At 40.4% G+C, this 14,156-nt stretch overlaps 1 protein-coding gene across 3 annotated transcripts in view; it reads left to right on the forward strand.

The window, feature by feature from the left end:
• Positions 1-8,552: 8,552 nt before the first annotated feature.
• Positions 8,553-14,156, forward strand: part of ZC4H2 (zinc finger C4H2-type containing) — a 68,254-nt gene continuing 62,650 nt past the window's right edge. Inside the window, exons 1-2 of one of the 3 annotated variants that reach the window (XM_044235299.1) lie at positions 8,627-8,706; positions 9,536-9,591. Coding sequence is in view for 2 of the 3 variants with exons in the window: in XM_044235300.1 (XP_044091235.1) it covers positions 8,654-8,706 (53 nt within the window). In the remaining variant the exon portion in view is untranslated. Of the gene's footprint in view, positions 8,707-9,535; positions 9,592-14,156 lie in introns of all 3 variants that reach the window. The other 2 variants (XM_044235300.1, XM_044235301.1) reach the window with 2 other exon arrangements.

Genomic DNA, 14,156 nt, shown 5'->3' on the forward strand with positions numbered 1-14,156 from the left:
AAAGCAGGGAAGAATGTCCAGTGGAAAAAAGACAGTCTCTTCAACAAATGGTGCTGAGAAAATTGGACAGCCACATGCAGAGAAATGAAACTGGATCATTTCCTTACACCACACACAAAAATAGACTCCAAATGGATGAAGGACCTCAATGTGAGACAGGAATCTATCAAAATCCTTGAGGAGAACACAAGCAACAACCTCTTTGACCCAGCCACAGGAACTTATTCCTAGGAACAACACCAAAGGCAAGGGAAGCAAGGGGAAAAAATTAACTACTGGGACTTCATCAAGATCAAAAGCTTTTGCACAGCAAAGGAAACAGTTAACAAAACTGAAAGACAACTGACAGAATGGGAGAAGATATTTGCAAATGACATATCAGATAAAGGGCTAGTATCCAAAATCTATAAAGAGCTTATCAAACTCAACACCCAAAGAACAAAGAATCCAATGAAGAAATGGGCAGAGGACATGAACAGACATTTCTGCAAAGAAAACATGCAAATGGCCACAGACACATGAAAAAGTACTCCACATCACTTGGCATCACGGAAATACAAATCAAAACCACAATGAGATACCACCTCACACCAGTCATAATGGCTAAAATTAACAAGTCAGGAAATGACAGATGCTGGCGAAGACGTGGAGAAAGAGGAACCCTCCTACACTGTTGGTGGGAATGCACGCTGGCGCAACCACTCTGGAAAACAGCATGGAGGTTCCTCAAAAAGTTGAAAATAGAGCTAACCTATGACCCAGCAATTGCACTACTAGGTATTTTCCCTAAAGATACAAATGTAGTGATCCAAAGGGTCACATGCACCTGAATGTTTATAGCAGCAATGTCCACAATAGCCAAACTATGGAAAGAACCTAGATGTCCATCAACAGTTGAATGGATAAAGAAGATATCATATATATATATATATATATATATATATGCAATGGAATACTATGCAGCCATCAAAAGAAATGAAGTCTTGCCATTTGCGATGTTGTGGAACTAGAGGGTATTATGCTTAGCGAAATAAGTCAATCGGAGAAAGACAGCTATCATATGATCTCCCTGATATGACGAAGTGGAGACGCAACATGGGGGGCCTTGGGGGATGGGAAAGAAATAAATGAAACAAAATGGGATCAGGAGGGAGACAAACCATAAGAGACTCTTAATCTCACAAAACAAACTGAGGGTTGCCGATGGAGGGTGGTCGGGAGAGGGTGGTGGAGTTATGGACATTGGGGAAGGTAAGTGCTATGGTGAGTGCTACAAAGTGTGTAAACCTGGCGATTCACAGACCTGTACCCCTGGGGCTAATAATACATTACATGTTAACAAAAAATAATAATAATAAATGTTGGAACAGAGAAGGAAACAGACTTCCACACGTCACACAGAGAGTTAATGGTTAAGCTGGGCAGAGAAGCCAGGTCTCTTGCCTCCTTCTCTCCTTTGCATGATTCAGAGTAAATGAGAAATGAACAAGGAAAGTAATGGTGGCAAATGTTCCCAGTAAGTTGATGAATTTTTAAAAGTATATGTGTTAGAAAATAGAATCTGAGAAAGTTATTTATAGAGCAGGTCCTGGAGTTCATCATCTAGTGTGAGGTTATTTTACAAATAACGAAACTGAGGCCCAGGGAATTCTTGGCTAGTTAGTGGTGCAGCCAGCCCCTCAACACAACTCTCCTGCTTCCTTATCCTGCCCCTTCGTGGAAGCTGATCTATACAGATTTAGAAAACCTGCATACATTTAAGAAATTAATACAACAAAGCAAGTTGTTCTCATGATATCTCACCTGTGCTAGTCAGAATACAAGGGCTGTGGGAACAAGCACATAAGGAGGAAGTTCAAGGAAAGAGAGAATGACTGTATCCTTTAGAACAGGATAAACAGGAAAGAGCAAGGGCAGATGGCTTAAATGACTCACATCTACTGGGAGATGGGGGAATGGAAGATGCAGGGAAACAAATAAGAAAGGGCCCTAGATTCACATCTTGTTGGTCTTAGAAAATGGAGCTTTTAAGCATGTATACTCCGTTAGACATTTTCTTTTATGTTCCAAGGTACATTAGAGAGTGCCATCCTATCATTTTAAAGATGGGAAGATTGAGACTCAGTAGGGGAAGGGAATTTTCCAAGACACAGGGAAGCAGTGTGAAAGTGGGATTTGAATGCCAGGTCATAGACTCAGTAGTCAGTGTATCTTTTTCCTTGAGTTCTGGAGGAAGTTGATGAGTGTTTACTGAGAAAATTCAGTAGAGGTATACTAGGCTACTTTTATAATATGTTTCTTCACAATAGGGTTTATGGACTTGGAGTGGATCTTCCCTATTCTGACAGCATTGCTTTATGCTCTGGACTTTCATTGAGGTATTTAGGTCAGTGACATTGGGTAAGTGAGAAAGAATAGAAGAGCAAGACAGTTCAGCGACAAAAGGTCATCAAAAATAGCAAGAATCTCAGCTGAAATATTGCCTGAAAGTACCTAGCACAATCCATGCAGCAGGTGCAAATTACATGCTCATCACCCACAATTCCCATCTCCTAAGGTAATCTTGGGTAAGTCTTCAATTACCCCCTTCCATATGCATTATAAGAATTACTAGGCCAGATTAATTGAAGAGATAGAGAACATAAACTTATCTGGAAGACTGTGAAAATGGGATTGCCTGTCTCTGCTCCCAACTCACTGGTTGACCGCAGACAGATCAGTTACCATATCTGATCTTCAGTTTTTCCATATGCCACATGTGGGAGCTCTTCTAAATCTAATGTCCTATGGTTCTCTTCCATTCTTCCCTATCTCAATGAATGGCACTACCCTATTATCCACTCTATAAATCCAGGAGTCATTTTGGATGCCCTATCTTCCCCTCTATACTTCTTTATCCAATCCATGAGCAAATCATACCAGTTCTGCATCCAATAATATGTTTCCAGTCAGTCTGTTTTTCTTCATACCCACTGTTACTACCCCAAACCATCACCTATTTCCTGGATAACTGCAATATCCCTTGGATGGTTTTTCTGCTTCCACTCTTGACCCAGTACAATCTATTATTTTCACATCAGTCAGAGTGATCTTTAAAACTTAGATGATGGGGCACCTGGGTGGCTCAGTCTGACTTTGGCTCAGGTCATGGTCTCAAGGTCCTGGAGCAGAGCCCTGAATTGGGCTCTGCACCCTTGGAAGGTCTGCTTGTCCCTCTGCCCTTCCCCCTGCTGGTGCTCACACTCTTGCTCTCTCTCTCAAATAAATAAAATATTAAAAAAAATAAAAATAGAAATAAAAATAAAACTAGATCATGTGACTCCACTACTTAAAATCTTCAATGGATACCATTGCAATTAGAATAAAATCCAAACTTCTCACTAGTGTTTACAAGATATTATCTCTGCCTATCTCCTCAATCTAATACTGCTGCTCCCCTCAGTCAGTCAGAGTCCTGCCTACTTTTGTAAGTCAAGCATGTTTCTGCCTCAGGACCATTACACTGGCTGTTCTCCCTGCCTGGAATACTCTTTCTCCAGATCATTGGATGACTGGTTCCTTTTCAGTGTCATCTCTGAAGAGAACCCTTCCTTGGCAATTCTTCCTAGATTATTACACTACTGTAATTCCATTTTCTTCTTTTAGTTTGTTTATTGGCTTTATTTACACATAAAATTAATATATTTTTTTCTTCCATGATTATTGTCTTTTCCTTCCACTAGAATGTAAACTTCATGAGGACAGAAAACCTAGGGAAGCAATAGAACATAGTGATTAGGAGCATTACTTCCAGAGCCAGACTGTCTAAATTCAAATCTCAGTTCTGCCACTTATTAGCTGAGTGACTCTGGGAAAGTTACCTAAGTTCTCTATGCCTTAGCTTTCCTGTCTATAAAATGGGGATAATAACAGTAATACTTCTTTGAGTTCTTGCAAAAATTAATCTGAATTAATACACGCAAAACACTACATCCTCAATATCTAGAAGAGCATCTAGCATGTAGTAGGTGCCCCCAAAATATTTGGAGGCTGACTGCAAGAATAAATCCTTGATGCCTCCTACTCTTTTGTTCTTTTCCTGCCTCGTTTCCTTTGGGAAGATTTCCTTTTACTATAACCCTGCCCTCTGTTGAGGACTTAGTTTGTTCTCCTGTTATGTGTACTCACAGAACCCAGACTTCTTCCAATCCCTAACTGCTGGTTATTGCTATATAATTTAGTGTGATATTTGTCATATAACTGGTCTCTCTCTCAAACAAACAAACAAACAAACCTGCAACTTGCTGAGGGCAGGGCCTATGTCTGTTATATCTATTATGGTATCTTGCCTGCCTACCATAGTGCCTGACATAATAGGTACACAATAAATGTTTTTTAGCTAAATGATCCCAAAACTTTGACTTATTTTTCTCTTAGAAATGCTACTTAATATGGGGTGCCTGGGAGGCTCAGTGGGTTAAGCCTCTGCCTTCAGCTCAGGTCATGATCCCAGGGTCCTGCCTACTTGTGATATCTCTCTGTCAAATAAAAAAAAATTTTAAAAAGAAATGTTACTTTAGAAACATTATTTGAGAAACGTAATAAGCATTTTCAGCACTTTTTGAAAGGCATTTCAGATTTAAAGTTGTCACACCTCTGCCTCCTCTTTTGGCTCAGTTTGGTATTGAAGCACAGGAAAAGACACATGAATTCAAACATTTTGGCCTCTACTCTTAAATCTTGATCTATTTCCTGAAAGCATAATGTAAACAAGCATCTGGCTGGCTTCTCCTTTGCTAATTTCTTGCATTTTAATGATATTTACCTCAACATTCCTTGTCCTTCTTACCTGTTTCTTATTAATAAGGACAATGTTGGACCTGATAGAACTAATTTTTCCCCCACTACCTCAAATCAATCAGTTTTTCTAAATAAAATAATGCATTAGAACACACTGTTAGCAGGGCTCCTAAATATTCTCTCATCCATTACAGACTTCTAATCAATTGAGAGTTATTAAACACTTACTGTAGGAAGGTTACCAGCTTGGCTTAAAGGTATTGTTTTAAGTACTGCTTCAGGAGAAGGAGCAGAAGGCTATAATTTCTTTCTATTCCCCTCTCTTATCTTTAAAAATTCCCTTCCCTTTTTGCTAGCCTGGTTTCTTACAACTCAGTAAAGAGCAGATGAGATACCTGTTATTAAAGAGGTTAAGAAGCCAAGATAAACTCATAGATGTTAAGAGGCTTAAGAACCATTTCCTTAATTGGACAACTTGATTGTTACACATAGCATAAACCTTTCAAGCTTTAGGTGCTCCCAAGATCCCTCCTCCTAGATTAACTTTTCATCTCCTTTTAATTTCTATGGATTGGGAGCATAGTACATACTTGGTGCTCTGCAGGTTCCCCACTTGGAGATTATCACCTGGCTGAAGTAACAGAGACATTTGGATTCCTTGGGGACCACAGCAGCTTGATATTGGCAGTATGGAGCTACAGAAAGAGCACAAGACCCTGAGTTAGGAGTCCTGTTTCTGTGTCAGACAGGGTGGGTGACTTTGGGCAAGTCTTTTGCCTCTCTTAGAACGTTCCCTTGTCTGTGAAATAGGGATTTAATGGGGCTTAAAAGGCAAGATATTTGCAAAATTACTTTCAAAATAAGACTGTGAAGCTATTGATACATTTAATTTAAACAGATGCAAAGCCATATCTACACCCTTACCAGATATGTGAACAGAGCAAGACTAAGATTCTAAGAGTGAGTGGATAGTGAAATAAAGAAATATTTGTTTTAAAATCTCTAAGGAAATTCCTAAATTGCTTCCCACACATCACCATACACACCTTCCATTTCTCCTCAAACCATTGTTAACTTGTATTATAATGCAATTTATGTTTGACATGAATACATAATCTAAAACCCCAATTTTACCTTTGATCTCCATATTTTTTCATACATATTCCCTTTTTAATCTACAGCTAACTGGGTCCAACGTGAGCCCAGGCTCTAGTTTTGCAACTTAATGTGTGGCTTTGGGCCAAACCATTTTCTTTATATGAGTCAGTTTTCTTCCTTGTAAAAGGGGATGAATCTACTTACCACCTTCATAGAGGTTTTGAAGATGAAATAAGTGACTGCACGTGCGCCTCTCAGCACACTAGCTGATACAGGCCAGGCATTTACATGGACCTGTTCCGTTTACCTTCCTCTTATAAGACAGGGTTTGGGCCAATTCTTGACTCTGGACTCTATGGTAGGGTAGCTCAGACCCAGTCTTTGTGGTCAACTAACTGTAGAGTCTTCAAATGCTAGCTAGTAGCACTATATGACAAAGATCTTCAAGACCATAAAGAAAGTATCGGGTGACACTGCCAAGAATTTCTTTGTTGTGAAAGGTATGTCTAGGATCCAAAGAAGAGAAGGGCTTCCCCCACCCCCCCCTCGGCCTAGAGATATCTTTAAATCAATGTGGACATTCAGGATGTACTGAGATTTATATTCCACTAACTTTTTTCTAGCACCTAAAAAATATCAGACCCTGTATTCTGTACCATTGGGGAAGTTTTCACTGCATACTCACAACAAGCCTTTAAAGTAGGGCTAAATAGAGAGTTCTGATTCACCTTTAGTTGGGAGTGAACCAAAGTCCTCTTTTTGTCTGAAGCCCGGTTCTCTGGGCCTATGCTCTCAGAGTAACTCTTTCTCACATACTCTCATCACCTCTAAACCATTTTTTTTCACTTTGCCTCTAGAGTCACCTCCCTAAGACATCCCTCCAATCTTATTCCCATGCTTTGAAACATAAAATCATTTGGCATTATTTGGCACACAAGTAAGCATTTAACAAATGTGTATTCAATAAATGTGTGCCTATATGATTAAGTCCAAATTCTTTAGTGTGACATTCAAGGTCTTTCACATTCTGGCCCCAGCTGACCTTTTCTAAATACTTTTCCCACTCCTCTTTCCCACCTCCACACCCCTTACGTGAACCTTATACTGCGACACTATGGCCTACTTGTTCTTTCCTTTCTTCATGTGTTGTGCCTTCTCCTGAAAAGTCCATCTTCCTCAATGGTCTGGCAAATTCTCACTCACCTTTTTTAAAATTTATTTATTTGACAGACAGAGATCACAAGTAGGCAGAGAGGCAGGCAGAGAAAGGAAGGGAAGCAGGCTCCCTGCTGAGCAGAGAGCCCTAATTGAGGCTCTATCCCAGGACCCTAGGATCATGACCTGAGCCAAAGGCAGAGGCTTTAACCCACTGAGCCACCCAGATGCCCCTCTCAGTCACCTTTTAAAAACTATTTACATCTTCTCTGCTCAGGTTACACCATATCCATTCCTGTATTATGATAGAACACTGTACTATAATTAATGGGTCACATTACAGTCTCCTTTTCCTCAAAGCTAAGGACTTGTTTTTATTTATTTTTGCCTCACCCAATAACCTCCCCCCACTACACCCCCCACCAGTATCTCCTTCATTGACTGGCAAAATCTGTCCCCAACATCCAAACTGGAAGGAGCCAAGATATCCTTCAACAGATGAACAGATAAAGAAGATGTGGTTCATATGTACAATAAATATTCCTCAGTCATCAGAAAGGATGAACACCTACCATTTACACTGACATAGACAGAACTGGAGGGGATTACGCTAAATGAAATAAGTCAATCAGCGAAAGATAATCATATAGTTTCACTCATATGTGTAATGTAAGAAATAGAACAGAGGATCATAGTGGAAGGGAAAGAAAACTAAATAGAAAGAAATCAGAGAGGGAGAAAAAACATGAGAGACTCTTGACTCGGGGAAACAAACTGAGGACTGTGGAAAAGGGAGGTGGGTGGGGGATGAGGTAACTGGGTAATGGGCATAAAGGAGGGCACCTGATCTTATGAGCATTGAGTTTACACACAACTAATGAATCATTGAACACTACACCAAATTGAATTTTAAAAAAGAAAAAGAAAAGAATAAAAAGATCTGAGCTCAGTAACTGTTTTTAGAATGGATGGAGGACTGAAAGGAACTAGGTCACTCCCCCATTCCCCCAGCTTTAGCAGCTGCTCCCTCCTCCCTCTCCCGCCTCTTCTCTAATCCCACCCCCCTCATCTCCATCTGAATGCCAAAGCTACTAATTCCCAGGCTGCAGCCAGTACTTTCAACATCTCAAAAGAGAATTCTTCTGCAGGGTTTCTTTGCAGACTGACAGCATCCACCAATTAGGGACTCCTGGTTACCTTTTGGGAGTGTGTAGGCATAGGGGCCCCAGGAAAGGTGTGAGTGAGTGTGTCTCTTATCTCTCCAGTTGCCTTCTGGGGTATTTTTTCCCATTTTTTTCCGCAGGGGCCAGTCGAATAGCCTAATTCCCTTGAACACCTCACAACCTTTGACACAATTATCCGTGACAAATTAATCTAAAATGTGACTGCAGGAAGAGAAACTGGCATATCTCGCTTGGCCTTCTGGGATTTGTAGTCCCGCTTCTCCGTGGGCTGCCTGGCTGGTCCTGGAGCTGCGGACTACAGCTCCCAAGGTGCTTTGAATCCCTACCGCACAGACTCAGAGCCCCATGCCCGGAGGCGTTGGTTGCGCCGTGTCTATTGTATTCCTGGTCTTGTGTGTTTGTACATTTCTCGGGACGTGAAATTGAGAGTGAAAAGCATGGCAGATGAGCAAGAAATCATGTGTAAATTGGAAAGCATTAAAGAGATCAGGTAAGCGGAACATTGCAGCGCCCCCTCAGACCCCTTGAGGCCCCCAGAATCCCCCTGCTGCGGGAGGGAGAGAGCGGAGTTACCTACAGAAAGTATCTATTGTTAAGCTACTTGTGGAGAGGGGCGGGAAAGGAACAGATTCACGGAATTCAAGGATGGGAGGGAGGGGGGAAAGTGTCGGAACTGAACCAAGCGGAGAGACTGACCAAGAGAGACCATTTGCCAGATGTCAGAGAGAAAGCCAGATGGAGACACATGGGGGTTGGGGAGAACACGGCATGGGTGGAGTGGGAGTGGGCTGTGGGTGGTGGTGGTGGTGGTGGTGGTAGTTCCAAGACAGCTTTTTTCATCTTGGAGTGGGAGTTGGGGGACGGCATTCTTAGATCCATTTTTTAAAAAATATTTATTTATTTATTTATTTAGTGTTTGTTGGCTCCGTGGTGTATGTGACTCCTTTCTCTTTCCGAGTAAAGAATTTTTTCAGCTTCATTAACTTCAGGACCTAGAGCTCAGGCTAGCCTTTTGAGAGCAACAGCGCATTTGGGCTGGTGGTGGCCGCCAGGGACTGAGAGCTGAGGATGCAGAAGTATCTGGCAGGCTGGGACTAGTAGGACCGCTAGCACTTGCGCGTGATTATTTTTTGCATTCACACATTCACCACCTTCTTCCTCTCCTACCCGTTGCTCTGTAAGGGGGATGGGAGCAATGGAGACGGGGGAGGTGGTTGCTGTGCCAGATGGTGGGAGCTCAGCTGGAGCTTTGAGGCGCCAGAGGTGAAGCGCTGGCCAACAAAGTGGGAGTTGCCTGCGTCCTGACCCTTTCTTTCCAGGCACAGCTTGTGGCAAGGCGATGATGTTGTTCTTGATCAGATCACAGTGTAGTCAGGTAAGTGAACTGTTTGGGCTGGTAGCAGGCTTTCCTTCACCTACTCTGCTTTGCCAGAACAAGTCCCCCATCCAGGACCCCAGCTTCCACCCTCATTCTGAGGGTGGCCTGGGTTGGACAGTCTCCCTTTAGGGCTTTCATGGAACCTAGGGGAGATGATGTGGATATCAAGTGTGTCTCTTTAAGAAATAAGACCTTGGAACAAGAAGCTTAACCCTTGGAGTAAATGTCTTTGATGAGACTCACACATGTGAGTATAAGGAAGCACTTGAGCTTTTTTTGTCCTTTAAAAGGTTGCATCTCTACTTTTGCAAGGGTATAAAGGGAAGGGAACTATTATTTATTGAGCACCTGGTGTACAAAGTTCATTGACCCACTATTGCTTATTTCAGCAAGTATCCTGAGAAAGAATCAGGACTAGGTAGGTACTTAAAGAAATAGTGGCTAAAACTTCTCAAATTGAGCAAAGAACATGAACTCCAGATTCAACAAGCAAAACAAACACTCTCAGGAAAATGTGAAAAAATTCACACCAAGACACATCATAATCAACCTTCTAAACAAAGGGCAAAGAAAAGATTTAGAAAGCAACCAAAAAGAAACAACACTTTATCTATACCTTCAGGGGAAAGATTTTAGAAAACAATAACAGATTTCTCATCAGTCAGTGATGAGGTCCTAGCAGAAAGTGACACAAATTTTCCAAGTATTGAAAGAAGAGAATCATGAACCCTGAATGAAATTCCAAATGAAACCCAACATCCTATATCCAGTGATAATGTCCTATATGAATAAAAGGATTAATCAAGACATTCTGAAGTGAATTGAAGCAGGGAATTTATCAATAGGAGGTCTACTTTATAAGAATGTCTAAAGTAAGTTCCTCAAATACAAAATAAACAATAAAAGGACATTTACAAGGAAGAATACAGTGAGAAAAAGCATGGGTAAATACAAGAGAAGTCTTTTCCTCTTAAGTTGTCTGAATTATGCTTGATGACTGCATCAAAAGTTATCATACTGTCTCATGTGGTTCTCAGTGTATGTAAACATTTAAGATATTCATGTCACAAATAGAGGAGTGTAAAGGGAGGTGAGGTTTGTATATTTCACTTGAGCTGATACAATGATGACATTAGATGACTGTGATAAATTATGCATGCATAATGTAATAATAAGAAGAAACTAAAAAAAGCTGTACAAAGAGATGCATGCATTCAAAAACATTATAGATAAGTCAAAATGGAATTTTAAAAAGTGTTCAAGCTACCCACAGAAAAGCAGGGCACAAAACCAAAACAAAAACTGAAACTAAAACCAAGTAGAACAAACAGGTAACTAAAATGGCAGGCTGAGCCTTAACATATCAATAATTATGTGCATATAAATGGTCTAAATACACCGGTGTGAAAGAGTGGATTAAAAAAAAATTAACCATATGTTATCTATAAAGAAATGCACTTCAAATATAATGATATAGGTAAGCTGAGAGTGAAAGTTGGGGAAAAATTACTATGGAAACTTTAATTAAAAGAAACCAGGAGCAGCTATGTTAATGTTAGATAAAGCAGATTTCAGAGCAAAGACAAATCCCAGGAACAGAGTGGGATATTACATAATGAGAAAGGGTCAAGCCGCCAAGAAGACATAACAATTCTAAATATGTATGCCCCAAAAGTCATTTAAATTAGTTTGCTTTAGGCAATTTTGCAGTAATATACAGAGATTACATCACTTGGTTTAAGAATTTAAAGTGGGGAAAGTACTATAAATACATACTTGATGTTCACACATGGGAAAGGTAAACATGTATGGGAGGGGGAAAGAAGTAGGGTAGGAGAAGGGGTAGAAGGAACTGGAGAAAGGAGCTCACATTTGTTGTTGATCATCTAATTTCAGAGCTCTTGGCTCATTTATATTTATTCTTCCTAGTGAAAATCTGTGGTAGGAATTATTATCCCCATTATACAGTAAGGACACTGAGGTTCAGAGAAGTAATATAACCTATTTATGGTCATAGAGCTAGGAAAGGAAAAGAGAATATACCCTCCCATTCACATGGCATACATATTTTAACAAATGCTGATACATTAACTATTATTTACAGTCTCAAATCCCTAGAAGTTATGAGCAGAGCAGCCTATTTCTGTTAAAAAATAATAATAATGTCACTTCTGAGCTTAAGTAGCAGTGATGATGGCAACATCACCAAAAGAACTAATTAAGATAAGCTGGAAGCTAGACAGACCCCCAGATCAGGACCAGAAATAAACATTCATACTCAGTGTTCATGCATACCGATGGTAGAATTTGAAATGGAAAATGTTTCAGGAATAGATTTTCCAACCACAGGCCATTCCCCACTCCTGACTCTGACTACATATCCAGCCCTGTCCTTCCTCCCAATCTCAACCACACTCCCAATACTGTGCTTCAGACCACAGGCCCCAAATCTCACACTGATCTGTTTTGCCAGCCCATTCATTAGGCTTTCAATTGGTGGTAAGGGAGCATGCAGATATGTAGAAAGGGGATAAGGAGATTAGAACAAAAGAAAGGAGATGGAGAAGAGGGAAGAAAATAAGCTATGAGGCAGACAAGGTGCAACCACCACTAGATGAAGTAGAGCCCTTCACCAGCTCCCCAAATGCATACTAATATCTCCTTATCCTGCACATGCCATTCATATGCACACATCCACCCAGGTCTTAGTGCATACATATCTATACACAAGTTTTCCCCACTTAAGAAAGGAAAACACATTTTGGAAGTATAAACGGGGTACCTTATTTTGTTGTACTTTGCAGATAGTTTTGATTTGTTTTTACAGATTAAATGTTTGTGTCAACCCTGCATCAAGCAAGATTTTGTGTAATATTTTTACTATAGCATTTGCTCACTTAAAGTCTCCATGTCATATTTTGGTAATTCTTGTAATATTTCTAACTTTTTTCATTATTATTATATTTGTTTTGGTGATCAGTGGTTAGTAATCTTTGATGTACTATTGTAATTGTTTCAGGTTGCCCTGAACTGCACCCATATAAAATGATGGACTTAATCAGTAAATGTCTGTTCTGACTGCTCAACTGCCCAATTGTTTTCCATCTTTCTCCAACTCCTTGAGCTTTCCTGTTCCATGAGACATATCAATATTGAAATTAGGCCAATTAATAAGTCTACAGTGATATCTAAGTGTTCAAGAGAGAAATACATCTCTCACTTTAAATAAAAAACTAGAAATTAATAAACTTATTGAAGGCAAGTCAAAAGCTGAGATAGACCAAAAGCTAGGCTTGTTGTGCCAAACAGTAAATGAGGTTGGGAATGCAAAGGAAAAGTTCTTGAAGAAGTTGAAAATGCTGCTCCAGTGGATGATAAGGGAGCAAAACAACCTTACTGCTGATATGGAGAAAGTTTTAGTGGTCTGGATAGAACATAAAATATGCCACAACATTCCCTCCAGCCAAATCCAAATCCAGAGCAAGACCCTAACCTTTTTCATTTCTGTGAAGGTTGAGAGAGGTGAGAAAGCTACATAAGAAAAGTTTGAAGCTAGCAGAGGCTGTTTCATGAGGCTTAAGGAAAGAAGCCTTCTCCATAACAGAGAAGTATAAGGGGAAGCAGCTCAAGTACTGATGTAGAAGCTGCAACAAGTTATCCAGAAATGTAGCTAACATAATTAATGAATGTGAGCACACTAAACAACAGATTTTCAGTGTAAATTAAATAGCCTTATATTGGAAGTAGATGTCTTCTAAGACTTCCATAGCTAGAGAGAAGTCAATGACTAGTTTGAAAGCTTCAAAGAATAGGCTGACTCTCTTGTTAAGGGCTGATACAACTGGTGACTTTAAAGTTGAAGGCAAGGCTCATTTACTGTTCTGAAGATTCTAGTGCCCTTAAGAATTATCCTGAATCAGGGTGCCTGGGTGGCTCAGTCTGAGCCTTTGGCTCAGATCATGATCTCAGGGTCCTGAGATCAAGCCCTGCATTAGCTCCCAGCTCAGTGGGAAGCTTGCTTCTCCCTCTCCCATTCCTCTTACTTGTGTTCCTGCTCTTGCTGTCTTTCTCTCTATCAAACCAATAAATGAAATCTTTAAAAAGGGGGGGGGCTCCAGTGGCTCAGTGGGTTAAGCCTCTGCCTTCGGCTCCGGTCATGATCCCAGGGTCCTGGAATCGAGCCCCACATCGGGCTCTCTGCTCAGCGGGGAGCCTGCTTCCTTCTCTCTCTCTGCCTGCCTCTCTGCCTCCTTGTGATTTCTGTCTCTCAAATAAATAAATAAATCTTAAAAAAAAAGAATTATTGTGAATCTATTCTGAATCTATTCTGCCTTGTTGTTCCATAAATGGAACAACAAGCCTTGATGAGAGCACATCTGTTAACAACATAGCTTACTGCATATTTTAACCCTACTGTTTTTTTAATTTAGTTTTATTTTTTCAGTGTTCCAAGATTCATTGTTTATGCACCACAGCCAGTGCTCCCTGCAATATGTGCCCTTCTTAATACCCACCACCAGGCTCACCCAATGATTATTCTTCTGATCCATGAGCATGTAATA

The sequence above is a fragment of the Neovison vison genome, chromosome X, assembly GCF_020171115.1.
Source record: "Neovison vison isolate M4711 chromosome X, ASM_NN_V1, whole genome shotgun sequence".
NCBI lineage: Eukaryota > Metazoa > Chordata > Mammalia > Carnivora > Mustelidae > Neogale > Neogale vison.